At 45.9% G+C, this 21,085-nt stretch overlaps 1 protein-coding gene across 1 annotated transcript in view; it reads right to left on the bottom strand.

Annotated features, from left to right (window-relative positions):
• The window catches only part of LRRC74B (leucine rich repeat containing 74B), a 130,277-nt gene that overhangs the window by 107,922 nt on the left and 1,270 nt on the right, over positions 1-21,085 (bottom strand). The window contains exons 2-4 of the mRNA XM_063913199.1: positions 17,614-17,782; positions 15,247-15,389; positions 937-1,069 (exon numbers count right to left, since the gene is read on the bottom strand). Of these exons, the coding sequence (XP_063769269.1) occupies positions 937-1,069; positions 15,247-15,389; positions 17,614-17,782 (445 nt within the window). The remainder of the gene's footprint in view (positions 1-936; positions 1,070-15,246; positions 15,390-17,613; positions 17,783-21,085) is intronic.

The raw sequence follows: 21,085 nt of genomic DNA on the forward strand, positions 1-21,085 counted from the left end.
AAGTTTGATACCCTGGCTGAGGAGGACCTAGAGTTTGCTCATTCGGTGCTGCAGAGTCATCCGCACTCTCCCGCCCGTTTGGGAGCTTTGGTATAATCCCCATGGTCCTTACGGAGTCCCAGCATCCACTTAGGACGTCAGAGAAAATAAGATTTTACTCACCGGTAAATCTATTTCTCGTAGTCCGTAGTGGATGCTGGGCGCCCATCCCAAGTGCGGATTGTCTGCAATACTTGTTTATAGTTATTGCCTAACTAAAGGGTTATTGTTGAGCCATCTGTTGAGAGGCTCAGTTATATTTCATACTGTTAACTGGGTATAGTATCACGAGTTATACGGTGTGATTGGTGTGGCTGGTATGAGTCTTACCCGGGATTCAAAATCCTTCCTTATTGTGTCAGCTCTTCCGGGCACAGTATCCTAACTGAGGTCTGGAGGAGGGTCTTAGTGGGAGGAGCCAGTGCACACCAGGTAGTCCTAAAGCTTTCTTTAGTTGTGCCCAGTCTCCTGCGGAACCGCTAATCCCCATGGTCCTTACGGAGTCCCAGCATCCACTACGGACTACGAGAAATAGATTTACCGGTGAGTAAAATCTTATTTTCCACTATACGCACTTTCAGGAGGATTCAGAAACCTGAAGAGTCAGGTGCAGTTGATTTTTCAGGAATAGTCCCAAAGACCATAATGTGATCGAGCACCTACAAATGCGCTAATAGGACACGTACTTTACTTGCACATATAAAGGAGTGTGGCTCTGCAATTTTTGTCGTTTGTAAAATACTCCTAATGTGTCCAATATATACTAGCTTATGACAGATTTATTATGTACATATTAACACTTTCAACACCACCCATTAGTTATGTTCAGCACATGGCAGAAGTCTAAAATGAACAGTAAAGGGTAATGTCAATGCAAATGATGCTCAATAGGCACACCTGAAATGTAGCAGTTTTCTTTCAGCATATCTGCAATTGCTGCTGCCCCGTCTCCTTCCATCCAGTTATCGCTGAGATTTAAATTCACAATTGAAGTGTTGGTCACCAGTGAGAAAGCAATGGCTCTTACAGCCTAAAATAAAGCAACAGGTTCATTTTTATTAAAGTGCTGCCAAATTTAATAGATATATAAAATGCAGTTAAAATAATGACAATTTTATGTCATGGTTCACAGATTAAGGATTGAGTCATATTGTTTGATTCATTTTGGTCATATTGTATAAGAATCAGGATGTGGAAGGCTTGCAATCAAATCCAATCAAAAGTATCTATTCAGATTGTATAGAGTTCAGATTGGATGGATTGAACGTTTCTCTCTTAAGGACCCTACACACTTGGAGATAACGATGATCGATATGAACGATATCGTTCAAAAATGAACAATAAATCGTTCATATTGGTCAGTGTGTATGCATCAATGAGAACAATGCGCGGCCCCGCTATCGTTCATCGTTGATCTATCCTCGTTTATACATGCAAGTCAATTTAGACGATATAGATGTATGTACTCTCATATCGTGCAAATTGACTATCGATATCGTCCAGTGTGTAGGCAAAAATCATTGGCGGCAAAATCGACCATCGATAATATCGTTGCCCGATAAAATCGGTAACATCGCCCAGTGTGTGGGGTCCGTCAGTGCCATCATATTGCTGTGTGTGCCGTAACTATACAAGTCTGTACAGCAGCACACAAGGCAGACAGGTAAATAGTTGTGTTGGGAAAACTTTTCATTTATTTATGTGCAATCCAATTTATTTTTGTCTATAATTCCTAAAACATAACACAGTGTATTGTCTGTAGGGGATCGATATGTTATTCCGCTGCACGGGATGCTGAATGTCAGTATACCGACATTGGCATCCCTTGCGGGCTCGGTGGCACAGGTTCTATTCTCCCTCTATGGGTGTCATGAACACCCATAGAGGGGAAATCACCTACCTCACTGGTATACCGGCGGCGGTATGGTGCCCCAGTCGGGATCCCGGTGTCGGTATTGTGACAGCCGGGATCCCGACGAGCGGTATGCTAACCGCATACGGTCTGTAGGGACACAATCTACAACCGTATATTGTATTTGCATTGTTAAAGATTTTAATATGTCTGGGTACCCTAAAGGGCCTGATACAGTGTGAGCACTATGCCAGTTGGTGTGGCGTATTGTGCATATTTTCCCACTGTGCATGCCCAGAGGAAGGACACACACAAGGCAGAATGGGAATGAAATGGGGCACTCTCATAGGTCTTAGTAAGTCTTCTGAATAGGTAACATTTAGCTTACGCTCAATTACATTTACTTATAGTTATTAAAAAGTCAGCCTTTCATTTACAAACAATAAGTGGAGATGTTGCCAATAGCAACCTATCAGATTCTACTTATAATTTATCTAGCGCCTTCTAGAAGATAACAGCTAGAATCTGATTGGTTGCAATTATCTGGCAGATCATCTGCCAGATCTGGCTTGTTGGAATGAAAATCTGGTAATGGATGACAGCAAATGACAATCGACCATTTGCTCCCAAACAGATGGACAAAACCTGTCCTTCAGACAAATTTGTTGAAATACAAAGATTTAACCAGCTCTTGTCCATTTTCCAGTGTTTGGGCGCCAATGATCAATTGTCATTTGCACTTATCCATTACCAGATTTTAATTCCAACCAGCCAGATCTGGCAGATGATCTGCTAAATAATTGTATAGTGAGGTGGTTTCCAAACTCGGTCATCAAGGACCCCCAACAGTTCACGTTTTACAGGTTTCCTCACAGAAGTGAAATGATTAGCTCCACATGTGCACCTGCTAGGTGACCTGGAAAACATGAACTATTGGGGGTCCTTGAGGATCGAATTTGGGAACCACTGGTATAGTGTATGCCCAGCTTTACCCTGGTACTTACTCCACAATGTACTTAATTTCTGTGTTTGTACAGAACTGTATTTTCTTTTGAGATGTTAAAGTGTAATGCTACTTTCAGTAAGTTAAGTACATTTTCAAAATCCCTAATTTACCCCTAACTAGTAGAAACCATGGGCCTAATTCAGATCTTATCGCAGCAGCAAATTTGTTAGCTAATGGGCAAAACCATGTGCACTGCAGGTGTGGCAGATATAACATGTGCAGAGACAGTTAGATTTGGGTGGGTTATGTTTCTGTGCAGGGTAAATACTGGCTGCTTTATTTTTACACTGCAGCATATGTGTCATTCCCCCCGCCGTCGTTCCCCTCCCCGCTGGCATCGGCAAGTGTGTATGCACTTGCCAATGCCGGCACCCCGCCGCAGCCAATATCGGCGTTGGCGGGGACTCGGCTAGTGTGTACTGGGCTTAAGAATCGTGGTTGGAAATTCATATGTTTATAGTTCATTTTTATTGTGTGTAAAGAATTGATCAATCTTGCAATCCAGGGTAGATATAGAATTGTTAATACTTAATTTGCTGATATCACACTGGTTGAAAAGTTGAACTGTGAATCTTACAAGGATTTATATTACATGTATCTACCTCTAGTCCTAGTCAGTCCTGAAGAACCACATTGGGGTAAATTTACTAAGATGGGAGTTCTATTTAAGATGGGATGTTGCCCATAGCAACCAATCAGATGCTACTTCTCATTTATCTAGTACCTTCTAGAAGATTATACCTGGAATCTGATTGGTTCCTATGGGCAACATCCCATCTTAAATAGAACTTCCATCTTAGTAAATTTACCCCATTGTCTATGTATACAGGCACTTTGGGAAGCTCCATTTCTCCTTTTGCTGCAGCCAAAGACTATACTGTTGGCCCTAGCCAAAAATATTTTTTTGTGCATGCTCAAGGAACCAGCTTGAGCTAACATATACGCGGTGTGCTTCTGGAAGTAGACATTTGATGGGTAGACCGTAACCATACAGGGATGCACATGGTAATAGCATGTGCACCCCTGTATGCACAGCAAAACTGTGACAAGGCATGCCGGGACTTGTAGTTTCACAACAGCTGGAGAGCTGCATGAAGAGCCCTGCTCTATAGATTGAAGCTTTGTCTATAGGTTGGCCAGGACTGATCTACAAATTGCAGCTGAAAATGAGATTAGCAGTATGGTCACTAACTAGAATGACTATTTATATACTGGTGCAGATGAGGCACTGTACAGTAAGGGTAAATGTACAGATGACACTGCAGGGTTTAGTGGCATAACTAGAAATATTTCTCCCCCAAGCCAAAAAATTCACTAAACCCCCCCTCCCATAATGGCCACTAGAAAAGCGATGAATATAAAAACAGGTGTGTCCTCGCTAAAATGGGCGTGGCCTCACTGAAGGGGCATCACATTGCAGGAAAAGACTATCTTATACCCCAGTTTTACAACCTGCACGCCGAGACATTGGCCACCACAGGAAAAAAAATATTCCTGATTCATGTCCCCAACATTATGTATCATTTTAACTCCTTATAGTAATGCCCCTTACACATTATGCCACACACTGCCATGGCCCTTAAACATTATGCCACACACCATTATGCCCCTGAAACATTATGCCACATACCGTAATGCCTGTGACACATTATGCCACACACTGCAATGCCAGTTATAAATTAAGCCACACACTGCAATGCCCCTAAGATATTATACCACACACCATAATGCCTGTGATACATTATGACACAAACTGTAATGCTTGTGACACATTATGCCAAGCATCGCAATGCCCATTATACATTAGGCTACACACTGCAATGCCCTTGAAACATTACACCACATACAATGCCCATGATACAGTATACCACAAACCATCATGCCTGTGACATATTATGACACACACCGCAAAGCCCGTTATACATTATGCCACACACTGCAATGCCCATGAGACATTATACCACATACCACAATGTCCGTGATACATTATGCCACACATCGCAATGCCCATTATACATTATGCCACACATTGCAATGCCCGTTATACATTATGCCACACACCACAATGCCCGTTACACATTAAGCCCTACAGTAAGGCTTCTAGTTACTTTTAAATCACCTGATCGTTGCCAGGGGTTTCATGATCTTAGTTCCATGCATGGTGCCAGGGGTTTTCATACTCAAGGTGTCATTCTCATTGCCAGGGGTTTCATGCACTGGGTGTTATGCTCGTTGTTAGAGGTTTCATGTGCTGGGTGTCAAGCTCGCTGCCAGGGGGTAATGCTTGTTACCAGGGGTTTCATGCATTGGGTGTCATGCTTGTTTCGAGGGAGTAATGCCTGTTCCCAGGGATTTCTTGAGCTGGATGTCATGCGTGTTTCCAGGGGGTAAAGCTCGTTTACAAGGGGTTTTCATGCTCGCAACCAGGGATGCCAGGGTGGCAGGGGTGGATTGGGTTGGAAAACCAGCCCAGGAAATTTTTAGAAGCAGACCTAATGGGGGTGGCGTCTGTAGATGGGGTGGAGTCTGGTTATGGACCGGGCATACATTTTAGGGGATTACATTATTTAGGGGATTAAACAATTAATGTAGCAGGAGGTGACCAATAAACATAATGACTTCTTGTTTACCATCATCTTCTTAAAATAAAGACACAGGATAAATAATAAGAATTTACTCACCGGTAATTCTATTTCTCGTAGTCCGTAGTGGATGCTGGGAACTCCGTAAGGACCATGGGGAATAGCGGGCTCCGAAGGAGGCTGGGCACTCTAGAAAGATTTATGACTACCTGGTGTGCACTGGCTCCTCCCACTATGACCCTCCTCCAAGCCTCAGTTAGGACACTGTGCCCGGACGAGCTGACATAATAAGGAAGGATTTTGAATCCCGGGTAAGACTCATACCAGCCACACCAATCACACCGTACAACTCGTGATACTATATCCAGTTTGACAGTATGAAAACAACTGAGCCTCTCAACAGATGGCTCAACAATAACCCTTTAGTTAGCAATAACTATTTACAAGTATTGCAGACAATCCGCACTTGGGATGGGCGCCCAGCATCCACTACGGACTACGAGAAATAGAATTACCGGTGAGTAAATTCTTATTTTCTCTGACGTCCTAGTGGATGCTGGGAACTCCGTAAGGACCATGGGGATTATACCAAAGCTCCCAAACGGGCGGGAGAGTGCGGATGACTCTGCAGCACCGAATGAGAGAACTCCAGGTCCTCCTCAGCCAGGGTATCAAATTTGTAGAATTTTGCAAACGTGTTTGCCCCTGACCAAGTAGCTGCTCGGCAAAGTTGTAAAGCCGAGACCCCTCGGGCAGCCGCCCAAGATGAGCCCACCTTCCTTGTGGAATGGGCATTTACAGATTTTGGCTGTGGCAGGCCTGCCACAGAATGTGCAAGCTGAATTGTACTACAAATCCAGCGAGCAATAGTCTGCTTAGAAGCAGGAGCACCCAGCTTGTTGGGTGCATGCAGGATAAACAGCGAGTCAGATTTTCTGACTCCAGCCGTCCTAGAAACATATATTTTCAGGGCCCTGACAACGTCTAGCAACTTGGAGTCCTCCAAATCCCTAGTAGCCGCAGGCACCACAATAGGCTGGTTCAGGTGAAACGCTGACACCACCTTAGGGAGAAACTGGGGACGAGTCCTCAATTCTGCCCTATCCATATGGAAAATCAGATAAGGGCTTTTACATGATAAAGCCGCCAATTCTGACACTCGCCTGGCTGAAGCCAAGGCCAATAACATGACCACTTTCCACGTGAGATATTTTAGATCCACGGTTTTTAGTGGCTCAAACCAATGTGATTTTAAGAAACTCAACACCACGTTGAGATCCCAAGGTGCCACAGGAGGCACAAACGGGGGCTGAATATGCAGCACTCCTTTCACAAATGTCTGAACTTCAGGTACTGAAGCTAGTTCTTTTTGAAAGAAAATCGACAGAGCCGAGATCTGTACTTTAATGGAGCCTAGTTTTAGGCCCATATTCACTCCTGCTTGCAGGAAATGCAGAAATCGACCTAGTTGAAATTCCTCTGTTGGGGCCTTTTTGGCCTCGCACCATGCAACATATTTCCGCCATATGCGGTGATAATGCTTTGCCGTAACATCTTTCCTGGCTTTAATAAGCGTAGGAATTACTTCCTCCGGAATACCCTTTTCCTTCAGGATCCGGCGTTCAACCGCCATGCCGTCAAACGCAGCCGCGGTAAGTCTTGGAACAGACAGGGCCCCTGCTGTAGCAGGTCCTGTCTGAGCGGCAGAGGCCACGGGTCCTCTGAGATCATCTCTTGAAGTTCCGGGTACCACGCTCGTCTTGGCCAATCCGGAACCACGAGAATTGTGTTTACTCCTCGCTTTCTTATTATTCTCAATACCTTTGGTATGAGAGGCAGAGGAGGGAACACATAAACCGACTGGTACACCCACGGTGTCACTAGAGCGTCCACAGCTATCGCCTGAGGGTCCCTTGACCTGGCGCAATATCTTTTTAACTTTTTGTTGAGGCGGGACGCCATCATGTCCACCTGTGGTTTTTCCCAACGGTTTACCAGCATCTGGAAGACTTCTGGATGAAGTCCCCACTCTCCCGGGTGGAGGTCGTGTCTGCTGAGGAAGTCTGCTTCCCAGTTGTCCACTCCCGGAATGAACACTGCTGACAGTGCTAGTACATGATTCTCCGCCCATCGGAGAATTCTTGTGGCTTCTGCCATTGCCATCCTGCTTCTTGTGCCTCCCTGTCGATTTACATGGGCGACTGCCGTGATGTTGTCTGATTGGATCAGCACCGGCTGGTGTAGGAGCAGGGATTTTGCTTGACTTAGGGCATTGTAAATGGCCCTTAGTTCCAGAATATTTATGTGAAGGGAAGTCTCCTGACTCGACCATAGTCCTTGGAAGTTTCTTCCCCGTGTGACTGCCCCCCAGCCTCGAAGGCTGGCATCCGTGGTCACCAGGACCCAGTCCTGTATGCCGAACCTGCGGCCCTCCAGAAGATGGGCACTCTGCAGCCACCACAGTAGAGACACCCTGGTTCTTGGAGACAGGGTTATTAAGCGATGCATCTGAAGATGCGATCCGGACCATTTGTCCAATAGGTCCCACTGAAAGATTCTGGCATGGAACCTGCCGAAGGGAATTGCTTCGTAAGAAGCTACCATCTTTCCCAGGACCCGCGTGCAGTGATGCACCGATACCTGTTTTGGTTTCAGGAGGTCTCTGACTAGAGATGACAACTCCCTGGCTTTCTCCTCCGGGAGAAACACTTTTTTCTGGACTGTATCCAGGATCATACACAGGAACAGTAGCCGTGTCGTCGGAACCAGCTGTGACTTTGGGATATTCAGAATCCAGCCGTGCTGGTGCAGCACTTCCTGAGATAGTGCTACTCCCACCAACAACTGTTCCTTGGATCTCGCCTTTATTAGGAGATCGTCCAAGTACGGGATAATTAAAACTCCCTTTTTTCGAAGGAGTATCATCATTTCCGCCATAACCTTGGTAAATACCCTCGGTGCCGTGGACAGTCCAAACGGCAGCGTCTGGAATTGGTAATGGCAATCCTGTACCACAAATCTGAGGTACTCCTGGTGAGGATGGTAAATGGGGACATGCAAGTAAGCATCCTTGATGTCCAGGGATACCATGTAATCCCCCTCGTCCAGGCTTGCAATAACCGCCCTGAGCGATTCCATCTTGAACTTGAATTTTTTTATGTATGTGTTCAAGGATTTCAAATTTCAAATGGGTCTCACCGAACCGTCCGGTTTCGACACCACAAATAGTGTGGAATAGTAACCCCGGCCTTGTTGAAGTAGGGGTACCTTGATTATCACCTGCTGGGAATACAGCTTGTGAATTGCCGCTAGCACCGCCTCCCTGTCTGAGGGAGCAATCGGCAAGGCAGATTTTAGGAACCGGTGGGGTGGAGACGCCTCGAATTCCAGTTTGTACCCCTGAGATACTATTTGAAGGATCCAGGGATCCACCTGTGAGCGAGCCCACTGATCGCTGAAATTCTTGAGGCGGCCCCCCACCGTACCTGGCTCCGCCTGTGGAGCCCCACCGTCATGCGGCGGACTTGGAAGAAGAAGCGGGGGAGGACTTTTGCTCCTGGGAACCTGTTGTTTGTTGCAGCCTTTTTCCCCTACCTCTGCCTCTGGACAGAAAAGACCCGCCTTTTCCACGCTTGTTTTTCTGGGTCCGAAAGGACTGAACCTGATAAAACGGCGCCTTCTTAGGCTGTGAGGGGACATGGGGTAAAAATGCTGACTTCCCAGACGTTGCTGTGGAAACTAGGTCCGAGAGACCATCCCCAAATAATTCCTCACCCTTATAAGGCAAAACTTCCATGTGCCTTTTAGAATCTGCATCTCCTGTCCACTGGCGAGTCCATAAGCCTCTCCTAGCAGAAATGGACAATGCACTTACTTTAGATGCCAGCCGGCAGATTTCCCTCTGTGCATCTCTCATATATAAGACTGAGTCTTTGATATGGTCTATGGTTAGCAGGATCGTGTCTCTGTCTAGTGTGTCAATATTTTCTGACAGTTTATCTGACCACGCGGCGGCAGCACTGCACATCCATGCTGACGCAATAGCTGGTCTAAGTATAATGCCTGAGTGTGTATATACAGACTTCAGGATCGCCTCCTGCTTTCTATCAGCAGGTTCCTTGAGGGCGGCTGTATCCGGAGACGGTAGTGCCACCTTTTTAGATAAACGTGTGAGCGCTTTATCCACCCTAGGAGGTGTTTCCCAACGTGACCTATCCTCTGGCGGGAAAGGGAACGCCATTAGTACCTTCTTAGGAATTACCAATTTTTTATCAGGGAAAGCCCACGCTTCTTCACACACTTCATTTAATTCATCTGATGGGGGAAAAACTACGGGTAGTTTTTTCTCCCCAAACATAATACCCTTTTTAGTGGTACCTGTAGTTATATCAGAAATGTGTAACACCTCTTTCATTGCCTCAATCATGCAGTGAATGGCCTTAGTGGGCATCAGGTTAGACTCGTCGTCGTCGACACTGGTGTCAGTATCAGTGTCGACATCTGGGTCTGCGGTCTGAGGTAGCGGGCGTTTCAGAGCCCCTGATGCCCTTTGAGACGCCTGGACAGGCACGAGCTGAGAAGTCGGCTGTCCCACATTTGGCATGTCGTCAAATTTCTTATGTAAGGAGTCTATACGTGCACTCATTTCTTTCCATAAGCTCATCCACTCAGGTGTCTGCCCCGCAGGGGGTGACATCCCTTCTAAAGGCATCTGCTCCGTCTCCACATCATTATCCTCATCAAACATGTCGACACAGCCGTACCGACACACCGCACACACACAGGGAATGCTCCAACAGAGGACAGGACCCACAAAAGCCCTTTGGGGGGACAGAGTGAGAGTATGCCAGCACACACCAGAGCGCTATATAATGCAGGGACTAACTGAGTTATGTCCCCTATAGCTGCTTTTTCTATATAAATGTATACTGCGCCTAAATTTAGTGCCCCCCCTCTCTTTTTTACCCTTTTCTGTAGTGTAGACTGCAGGGGAGAGCCAGGGAGCTTCCTTCCAGCGGAGCTGTGAGGGAAAAATGGCGCCAGTGTGCTGCAGGAGAAAGCTCCGCCCCTTTTCCGCTGACTATTCTCCCGCTTTTTCCTATATTCTGGCAGGGGTATTTTCCACATATATAGCCTCTGGGGCTATATATTGTGGTATTTTTGCCAGCCAAGGTGTTATTATTATTGCTTCTCAGGGCGCCCCCCCCCAGCGCCCTGCACCCTCAGTGACCGGAGTGTGAAGTGTGTGTGAGGAGCAATGGCGCACAGCTGCAGTGCTGTGCGCTACCTTGGTGAAGACTGATGTCTTCTGCCGCCGATTTTCCGGACCTCTTCTTGCTTCTGGCTCTGTAAGGGGGACGGCGGCGCGGCTCCGGGACCGAACACCAAGGCTGGGCCTGCGGTCGATCCCTCTGGAGCTAATGGTGTCCAGTAGCCTAAGAAGCCCAAGCTGGCTGCAAGCAGGCAGGTTCGCTTCTTCTCCCCTTAGTCCCTCGCTGCAGTGAGCCTGTTGCCAGCAGGTCTCACTGAAAATAAAAAACCTAATTTCTATACTTTCTTTCTAAAGGCTCAGGAGAGCCCTAGTGTGCATCCAACCTCGGCCGGGCACAAAATCTAACTGAGGCTTGGAGGAGGGTCATAGTGGGAGGAGCCAGTGCACATCAGGTAGTCATAAATCTTTCTAGAGTGCCCAGCCTCCTTCGGAGCCCGCTATTCCCCATGGTCCTTACGGAGTTCCCAGCATCCACTAGGACGTCAGAGAAAATTTATTGTAATTTATTAACACAATATATTACAATAATGTATTCTTCCTGTGTCTTCATTTAAATAAGATGATGGCAAACAAAAATACTTTGTTTATTGGTCACCTCCTGATACATTAATAATACCCCTTGGTATTATAAGGATAATTTCACTTTTTTTTTTCCCCCACGCACCCCAAACACTCACCCAGCAGTTTCTTACCACCCACACACTCACATGGCCGTTGTCCCACATTCCAAGTGCTCACCCAGAAGCTGCTGCCTCCCCCCCCGCACAGTAATTTCACCAGCCGGGCTTTTCACTCGAAGCCTGGCACTCAGTAGCAGCACTGACAAGGTGAGGAGGACATCGCAGAAGCTGGGGTGAGGGAGGCGGAGCTAAGAGGACTGAATTGGAGCACTGCAATGAACTCTTTGTGCGGGCAGCGCACACAGAACATTACCGCAGCTCCTGCTCCCAATCCGCCACTGCAGGGTGGCGCGGCCGCTGCCAGCGCTATGCGCTCCCGCGGGTGCCGGCAATTCCTAGATGCTAGAGGTCAAGTATGACCTCTAGATTTTCTCCTTCATGGCGGCAGGAACATTTAGCAGATTGACATGCGGACAGCTAGTCCGCATGTCAATCTGCTCTGAATCAGTGGCAGGCCTCCAAGCCTCCGCAGTGGCTACGGGGTGGTAGTTATGCCACTGGCAGGATTGCTGAAGTAGTGAAATGTAATGCACAAGAGATGTTGCTGGTCCCCTAAAGCAGTGAAGAGGTTAAAGCACAGATGTAGCTGCTGGACTAGAGGACCTGTGTGAAAGACTGTGCACTGGTGATACTGCAAGTCTGCTGTGGCAGTGCAGAGGTTAAAGCACAGGTGTAGCTGCAGGAGCAGTGCAAGAGACTGTAGATTGTAAGCTTGCGAGCAGGGCCTTCCTACCTCTATGTCTGTCTGTTTTTACCCAGTTTTGTTCTATTACTGTTGTTCTAATTGTAAAGCGCAACGGAATATGCTGCGCTATATAAGATACTGTTAATAAATAAATAAATAAGAGACTGTGTACTGGAGATATTGCAGGTCTGCTGGAGAAGTGAAGTGGTTAAACCACAGGCTTAAGGCCAGTACCCACGGGCCGATGTGGGAGAGATGTGTGCTGAGCGAACCGCTCAGCACACATCTCTCCCGCCGCTCAGCACAGCGCGATGTGTGCTGAGCGTGCGGGGGGAGACAGGGGGGCGCTCATTTCACCCAGCGGGTGAAATGAGCGACCTGCTAGATTGGCCTGCATGCCAGGCCAATCTAGCACCAGCGATATCTATGCGCGGGGCTGCGCATCGCTATCACTCTGGGGGGTACACACGGAGCGATCATGCTTAAAGTCTAAGCAATCTAGTCAGATTGCTTAGATTTTAAGCAGCGATCGCTCCGTGAGTACCCCCCCTTTAGTTGCAGGAGCAGTGTTTTAGAGACTGTGCACTGGAAATATTGCATGTCTGCTGGAACAGTGAAGAGGTTAAAGCACAGAATTAGCTGCAGGACTACAGCCAACTCAAGGGATACACAAGGAGATTTCCAAGAGAAGACCCAGAACTAGGTGGTGCTCTTAAAGCCAGAAACTGGTGACTGCACAAGAGTACAAGAAACTTTCATAAGGATTCCAGAGGGAGTCACAGGAACACTGGGGCAGATGTATTAAGCCTGGAGAAGGGATAAAGAAGTGATAAAGCAGTGATAAGTGCAAAGTGATAACGCACCAGCCAATCAGCTCCTAACTGTAATTTTTCTAATCCATAATGAGTGGCTGGTGCGTTATCACCTTGTGCTTATCACTGCTTTATCACTTCTTAACCCTTCTCCAGGCTTAATGCATCTGCCTCACTGGAACAAAATGACAGCATTAACCAGGAACTAAGGAGCCGTTGACCAAGTAGGTAAGATGATGTGCATGCTATGAAATGAACAGAAGCCATTTAAATAGCCCGCCTCAAGAGGTGCACCTCAGGATTGGCTGAAAGAATTCAGCTGAGCACACGATTAGGGTTAGGATTGGTTATTTGCAGAGATGCAGACCAGACATGGTAAGTAGGAGCCGTTGTAAGACAGTATTTGACCTGTTTAAAGTGGTGTTCATTTGGAGATTTCTTTTGCATAATACAGGTTGAGTATCCCATATCCAAATATTCCGAAATACGGAATATTCCGAAATACGGAATTTTTTGAGTGAGACTGAGATAGTGAAACCTTTGTTTTCTGATGGCTCAATGTACTCAAACCTTGTTTAATACACAAAATAATTAAAAATATTGTATTAAATGACCTTCAGGCTGTGTGTATAAGGTGTATATGAAACATAAATGAATTGTGTGAATGTACACACACTTTGTTTAATGCACAAAGTTGTTAAAAATATTGGCTAAAATGACCTTCAGGCTGTGTGTATAAGGTGTATATGTAACATAAATGCATTCTGTGCTTAGATATAGGTCCCATCACCATGATATCTCATTATGGTATGCAGTTATTCCAAAATACGGAAAAATCCGATATCCAAAATACCTCTGGTCCCAAGCATTTTGGATAAGGGATACTCAACCTGTAGTGGTTATTTGAATTATTGTCACCATCCTGTCAACTTGAACCAGTCTAGCCAATCTCAGTACTGATACATTTTCATACACAGAACTGCTGCTCACTGGGGTTTCTATGTTTTGTATATCATTCTCTGTATAATATATAGAGCAATGGTTCCCAAACTCTATCCTCAAGGCACCCCAACAGTCCAGGTTTTAGGGATATCCCTGCTTGTGCACAGATATCAAACAGACTGAGGTACTAATTAAGTCACCTGTGCCTAAGTATGGCTATCCTTAAAACATGGACTGTTGGGGTGTCTTGCGGACTTTGTTTGGGAACCGCCGGTCTAGAACTTGTGTAAAAAATCCAAGAAGATCAACAGTTTCTGAGACACCCAAACAAACCTTCTGGAACCAACAGTCATTACGTGATCAAAGTCACTTATTTTACATTTCTTCCCCATTCATGGTCATTTGAACCCCTTCATGCTATTCAGCACTGAACTGCAGCCACATAATTGTCTAATTAAATATGTGTAACTCATTAAGTGGCTACCAAATGTGTGTGTATATATCTTAGAAAAAAAATATGTCTTTTATTACGCAAGTGTTCCTGCATAATTCTTTTGTTTAAATCATCTTTCGTTGATAGATATTCAACATAATTATCAGAGTTCATTATTTGGGATTTCTTACCAGCCACATTTCAAAGAACACGGTTGGTGGGATAAATAATAAAACATGAAAGAAGACGGCGCCCTCTAGTGTAACAATAAGAGTAATTAATACAAACTTGTGAAGAAGTTACTGTATGTATTGGGACACCAAAATAATAAGATACACTCTGTCTGTCTGTCTATCTATCTATCCATACTGAAAATGCAACTTTGTGTGTAGATATATTTAAAGGGGCTAGTCTAGTAATTACACCTAACTATGGTGGTCATTCCGAGTTGATTGCTAGCTGCATTTGTTCGCAGCGCAGCGATCAGGCTAAAAAACGCACTTCTGCGCATGCATATGCAGCGCAATGCGCACGCGCGTCGTACGGGCACAACGAACGATCTAGTTTTGCACAGGGTCTAGCGAAACATTTCAGTCGCACTGGTGGCCGCAGAGTGATTGACATGAAGTGGGCGTTTCTGGGTGTCAACTGTGCCAGGAAAAACGCAGGCTTGGCTGGACGAACGCTGGGTGGGTTTGTGATGTCAAAACAGGAACTAAACAGTCTGAAGTGATCGCAAGCGCTGAGTAGGTTTTGAGCTTCTCTGAAACTGCACAAAACATTTTTGCAGGCGCTCTGCGATACATTCGTTCGCACTTCTGCTAAGCTAAAATACACTCCAGTGGGCGGCAGCATAGCATTTGCACGGCTGCTAAAAACTGCTAGCGAGCGATCAACTCGGAATGACTACCAATGCCTCTGAAAGGTTGCTATTCATACTCACCTGTGCACCAAGTCCGTGATGCCTCATGATGAGTTCAGGGTCTCCCATGTGACGCAAGTAGTATGAAACTGGCACTACGCCAAATAAATGGCATGCTGAAATGTATCCGGCTTTGCCAGAAGGATCATAAGATTGTTTGATCTCTGCAAATAGATAACTTATTTCATTAAAACAATGCAAGTGATATGACTTTATAATATAAAAAAAAAAAAAAAATAATGATGTCATATCACAATCAGCTCTATAAGCATGTTTATAATTGTGTTGCTTAATGCTTTGCTTTAATCTGCAGACAATTGTATATGATATACTGTACCCAGTACAAAAATGGAGGGGACATGAGTCATGCCACAATGTATTTCTTATTGGTAAAGTGGGAGAAAACAGGAGGTGGAGGAAACAGAGAAAAACATGGGGGGAGATCACAACCAGGGTTGGACAGGGGATCTAGGGATCAGATTTTAGACTGTGCACTTGAATTGACATTATACATGTCACATTATATGGCACAGGACTATGGTAGATTTTCTTCAGTGCATTGCTGTTATTACTCTGCTTCATTAGCATGCATGACCAGCAGTATTTACTATATTTATTTATAAATGGGCCCAAATCATACACTCTCTAATAGTTAGCCAAGCCTCTATGGTGGATAGCCACACCCCAAAGCATGGGCCCCTACCACTACATTTCCCCAGTGGGTCCTTCATGCCCCAGTCCGACACTGGTCACAACAGCTAGCAATCTGGCAAAAGATAACTAAGCAGCCTGAAGGGCACAGTCAATTAAGCACAGGATTGTCACCTGCATGTAAATCCTAGAGGGTATGCTTTTCCTCCCAGCTTCAGGAGCTGCAAGGAAAAATGCACCATCGGGGATTCACACGTGGGTAAAACCCACTGATTTACGCTAAATCAGTTTCTATGCAGTAATCCCTAATTGAATAGTATTTCACGGCGCGGTAATTAGCAATTAGCCGCTACTGTTAAGGAAATGTACAGTGGCATGACTGGACACAGTTATACCTAAAGTCAGTGGAACTCTGAGCAAAGTAGATCTGGGACAATCCCAGCACATTTCTGATGGTATTTGCTCCTGTGGCTTTTTGTAATGGAAATTAAACATTAATTTTTGTTTTAACACACAGAACTGGAAATCATTTATTATAGATATGAAATAACAATTAAAAGTTAATAATTCATGTACAAAATAAACGTAATAAACAAAATGAATACACTAAAAGAAATAGTGCGCAGAACGCCTGTTTCCCTAGGCAAGGGCTTATGTGGCTTTTCCACAGATATGGCCTACACACAGCCCCTGCAATCTAAAGTCAGTTCTTAGTCACGCTATCCGTATTAATATGGACAACCAAATTAAGGGCCAAATTAAAGTACCAACCAATCAGCTCCTGTTATTTTTCAAACACAGCCTGTAACATGGAAGTTATGGTGTGTACACACTGAGATTTTTTCTTACGATTTTGACTATATAGTCAAAATCGTAAGAAAAGTTAGTGCAGATTGCAAGGTGAAAGTCACCTTGCGATCCCGATGCGATGTCGATGCGCGGTCCTGCGCGGTCGGCATCGCAAGCCTAGATAGACTGTGCAGGCAAGCCAATTTTGACTATCTCGTAGAAAAGATTGTCAAAATTGCACATAGTCAGTATCGCAAGCACAGTCATTATGTGCTTGCGATACCGACCTAGTCCCTATCGCACTCCAAGACTTGATAAATGGGGGCCTCAGTGAGGTATCTTTCACAAAGTACTGTTATTATTTGTTGTTTCTGGGTAATTTATAAAAGGCCATTCGCTGGGACATCTTCTCCGATAAGAGCCCCTCCTGGCTTTAAGTAAAAAGCAAAGTGATTGCTAACATTATCATTTTAATTCCGGGTTTGGATCTGGCTGCTTATCTGCAGGAGGAAAAAGTGGTCAGTGGGCATCAGGTTGGGGGCCAGCCCATTTTTGCATATTTTATTGACAGAATTAATACGATATATTGGCCTCCGAGTCCACATATTGACCATACTGACTGACTTCCTGGCTGTCAGGTTGTTATAAGGTGCAGCTTTCAAAAGGGGGATGCGGTTACAATACCACTAGTCGGGATCCCGGACATCACAATGCCGACGCCGGAATCCCGACTAGCGGTGAAATAACACAGCCGGAATCCCAGTGCCACAGGATTTTCTCCAGCTGCCGGCATAGCGGTGGCCGGGATCCCGCTGTCGATATACTGACAGCTGGGATCCCGGACGCCGGTTTATCATACTGATCCCTTCAGAAACATCTCACAAGATTTGTACAGTTTCCATATGGTTGATATCTCAAATCACAGAGAAATCTAGTTCCATTACAAACCTTCTATTTCTAAATCTGTATCCCACGTGTCCAGGTTTTCCTTTGAACTGACAGGGGGCTTATCTGGTGTCACATCCTCTTTTTCTTCTGTTGAGTCTGGAACATCAGCAGTGTCATGCTGGCCATCTTTTTCAGCCACATGCTTTGTTCTAGCTGACCTTGGTACAATCTAAAAATAACAAATTATGATAATCTTTTAATTCAGTGGAAATATAGACATGTCTCCGGAGGGATGTAGTAATAATGTTGACATTCGTGTCAACACCACAAGGTCGACAATTATGTCGAGATTGTTGTAATTATTTTAAATTGAACATGTCAACATGTGAAATGCCAATATTCTGCAGGGACCGGAGGTTAGGCTGCGGGATGAAAGGATTAGGGTTAGGTAATGTGACGGGAGGTTAGTTAGGCACTAGAGCAAGGTCGACAAATCCCGGAGGCCAGGTCGCCATGGCCTCTAGACTTTGCTGTCTGGCTTCCAGATTATGCAGGGAGGGAGGAAGCAGAACCTCGTCAGCCCCAGTGGAGATTCGTGGGCATGCCTGTATTGCAGTTGGCATTTCACGCACAGGAGTTCATGTGCTGAGTGTCTGTCCTGGCCTGCGCTGCCTGCTGTATCTGTCCGTCCCAGCCTGCGCTGACTCCTCTTGTCCATCTCAGCCTGCGCTGTCTACTGTGTCCAAATTCTTGCTGCATAGAGCTCTCTGGTAAGAGGGTCTATGCGTGGCCAGGAATTGCGCTTTTTAAGGGGTAGGTAGTGATGTAGCCACAGGGAGGGGGGATTGTTTGCCCATGTGGTGGCTGCAGTGGAGTGGATTGCCTGGTGTGGCAGTGGGGGTTGGTTGCCTGTGGGAGTTAGCTGCTCATTAATGTGGCTCGGGGGGTGAGGTGAGGGGGGGGGAGGTAGGCAGGGGACACTCTGTTTCTTTTTTTTTGTGAGGAAGGGGACAGTGGTCTAGCTCTTACACTTTCATCTTGGATCCTAGATTTTAGAAAAGTTTGTCAAGCCCTGCACTAGGGGGTGGGTTAGAGAAACTCACCACCGGAAACACCACAGGATCTGACAAGCATCATCAGGGTGTCAAAGACAGACCCTGGAAACATCACTGGGGCCTTCGGACCAGTTACCACTATGCCACAAGGGACGTTTTGTCAACATTCTAATCATGTTGACATTTCATCAGTGTTGATATAATGAATGTCCTTGTGGTCAATGTCGACATGATACAAAATCCTTCTATTATGTACATCCATGGAGCTGAATGTGCTAGGACTGAGACACCCATTGGCATGGACACTATAATACCAATTGGCACATCCTTAGGGGTGTAGTATGGCTGACCGGTAGTCTCTTGACCGCCGGTCAGCTTACCGACGCCGGGATCCCGGCAGCATACCGACGCCGGAATCCCGGCGGGGAGGGACGAGTGCAGCAAGCCACGGGTGCGGTCGCCACAGGTTCTATTCCTACTCTATGGGTGTCGTGGACACCCACGAGTGGAAATAGTCCCTGTTGGTCGGCATGCCGACCATCGGGATACTGAGCCGGCGGGATGGTGGAGGAGGTCATGTGACTGTCGGTCAGCAGACCGGCGGTCACATGAATACCACCCCATCCTTAGGTGCCACCATTGGTCCCACCATTGGTCCCACCATCAAAACTTGCACCAGTTCTATGGCAGATGCAGTTTCTCTGTTGCCTATTGACTCCTTTGTGAATGGTCGAGCATCTGTGAATGCAGCCACTTGTATTAATGTCTGCATTAATCGCAATGGCACCTTTGTGTATAAACTCTGTGTAACGCTCAACAGCATGAACATTGGCGCTGCATGTGGATTATGTGTGCCTCAGAATTAGGCCCTAGGCCTCTTATCACCAGTGAGCAGGAGTGTGCTAGTAGTTGGAGGAACACACTCAAGGAACCTTTCCCCCATGTCCAGCCCAACACTTTGTATTGGAGCCCATCACCTGCACTGCATCTGATTGGCACAGTAGAAGGTTGCGGTCGCCATGTGCAGTGACTCAGTGCCAGTGAGGCCTCTGCCATCGATCTGCGTCTAGTGTATGCTGCAGCACAGTACTCAATATTGGTTACCTGTTATACCGCAGTGCAGTGCTAGTAATGCTGATCCGTCAACAACTCTAGCAATTAACCTCTTGCGCTATAAAATAAAGATATGATATGGCTGATATTCAAATAACCAAACTATTATTTGAATATCAGCCATATTTTATTTTATAGCGCAAGAGGTTAATTGCTAGAGTTGTTGTGGGATTAGCATATGGGATTCCAGTGCTAATTATTCTGACTTGATTACCCCAAGTCAGTAATTCTTTTGCAGCTTGAAAAAGATTTTTTCATTATATATTTGAGATTAGTTATTTACTAGCGCCTGGTTGCAGTTTTTGTGTTAATGCTGATCCGTGTCAGCGAGTAGATGTATGAACACGGCTGCTGCTACTTAGAGTGAGTGAATAACAATATGATAATTGGGCCTGATTTACATGTGAATGCAGTTCAAATATATGCTCATGACTCTACTACTTTCTTATGTGCAGAGACACCCACTGCCAGTGCCAGACTGTCCATATGGCACTTCTTGCAAATGCCAGGATGGCCATTGGCATTAGCTATCTTAAAAGCTTGGCCAACCAGCTCTGCTCGGCCGCACGGCATACAGAAAGCCGGGGACTGGCTGAGCAGCTCCACCACCCGGCAAACAGAGAGAAGGGGGCGTGCCGCGATGCCATGCCTGTGAGCAGCGGCCACGCCCCCTTGTACATGCACGCACCTCCACACTAGATTGCCAGGGCCCGTTTAGAGACCCAGTCCATCCCTGCCCACTCACATCTGCCGCTCATGTACATAAGCGGGAATATCAGACCTCTGAGCACCCCTAGGCTGTCTCAGACAGAGCGGAACTACTAAGATGTCTCCAGCTGAGAATGAATTTGCAGTGGCTGATTAGGCATGAAAATGGTCCTGACACTCCTGCATTTTAGTATCCACCCACATTACCATCTCCAAATGCTGATTGTCTGTCACTCACTTTGCATATAAATCCCCTGTATGTCCGTAATCACTAATCATTCTCATTGCATACGCAGCAGTGACGTGCGGTGAGGTGAGGCAGAACCTTTCCTGTCATACTTACGTTTAAACCAGAGTTTTGACTGAATAAAATATCTGAAAAATACTGATAATTTGTTTGAAATATCTTCTTTGCATTATTCTAATAATTTTTATAGCCCAAACTCACCTGTTTATCCTTTCCACATACCTCTGATTAAAACTCACCAGATTTCCAGGAGTTTATACTGCTGCACCTGTGTATAATGCCCAGATGTACCCTTTGGCTCATATATTGTGTGTAAATCTGGCTCTGGGGTTAGCCAGTGCCTCCTGAGCCATTTACCTCACCGCACGTCCTTGATACGCAGTGTGGCTTTGGCGCAAAAATAGAACGC

This window comes from Pseudophryne corroboree, chromosome 1, assembly GCF_028390025.1.
Source record: "Pseudophryne corroboree isolate aPseCor3 chromosome 1, aPseCor3.hap2, whole genome shotgun sequence".
In the NCBI taxonomy this organism is placed as follows: Eukaryota; Metazoa; Chordata; class Amphibia; order Anura; family Myobatrachidae; genus Pseudophryne; species Pseudophryne corroboree.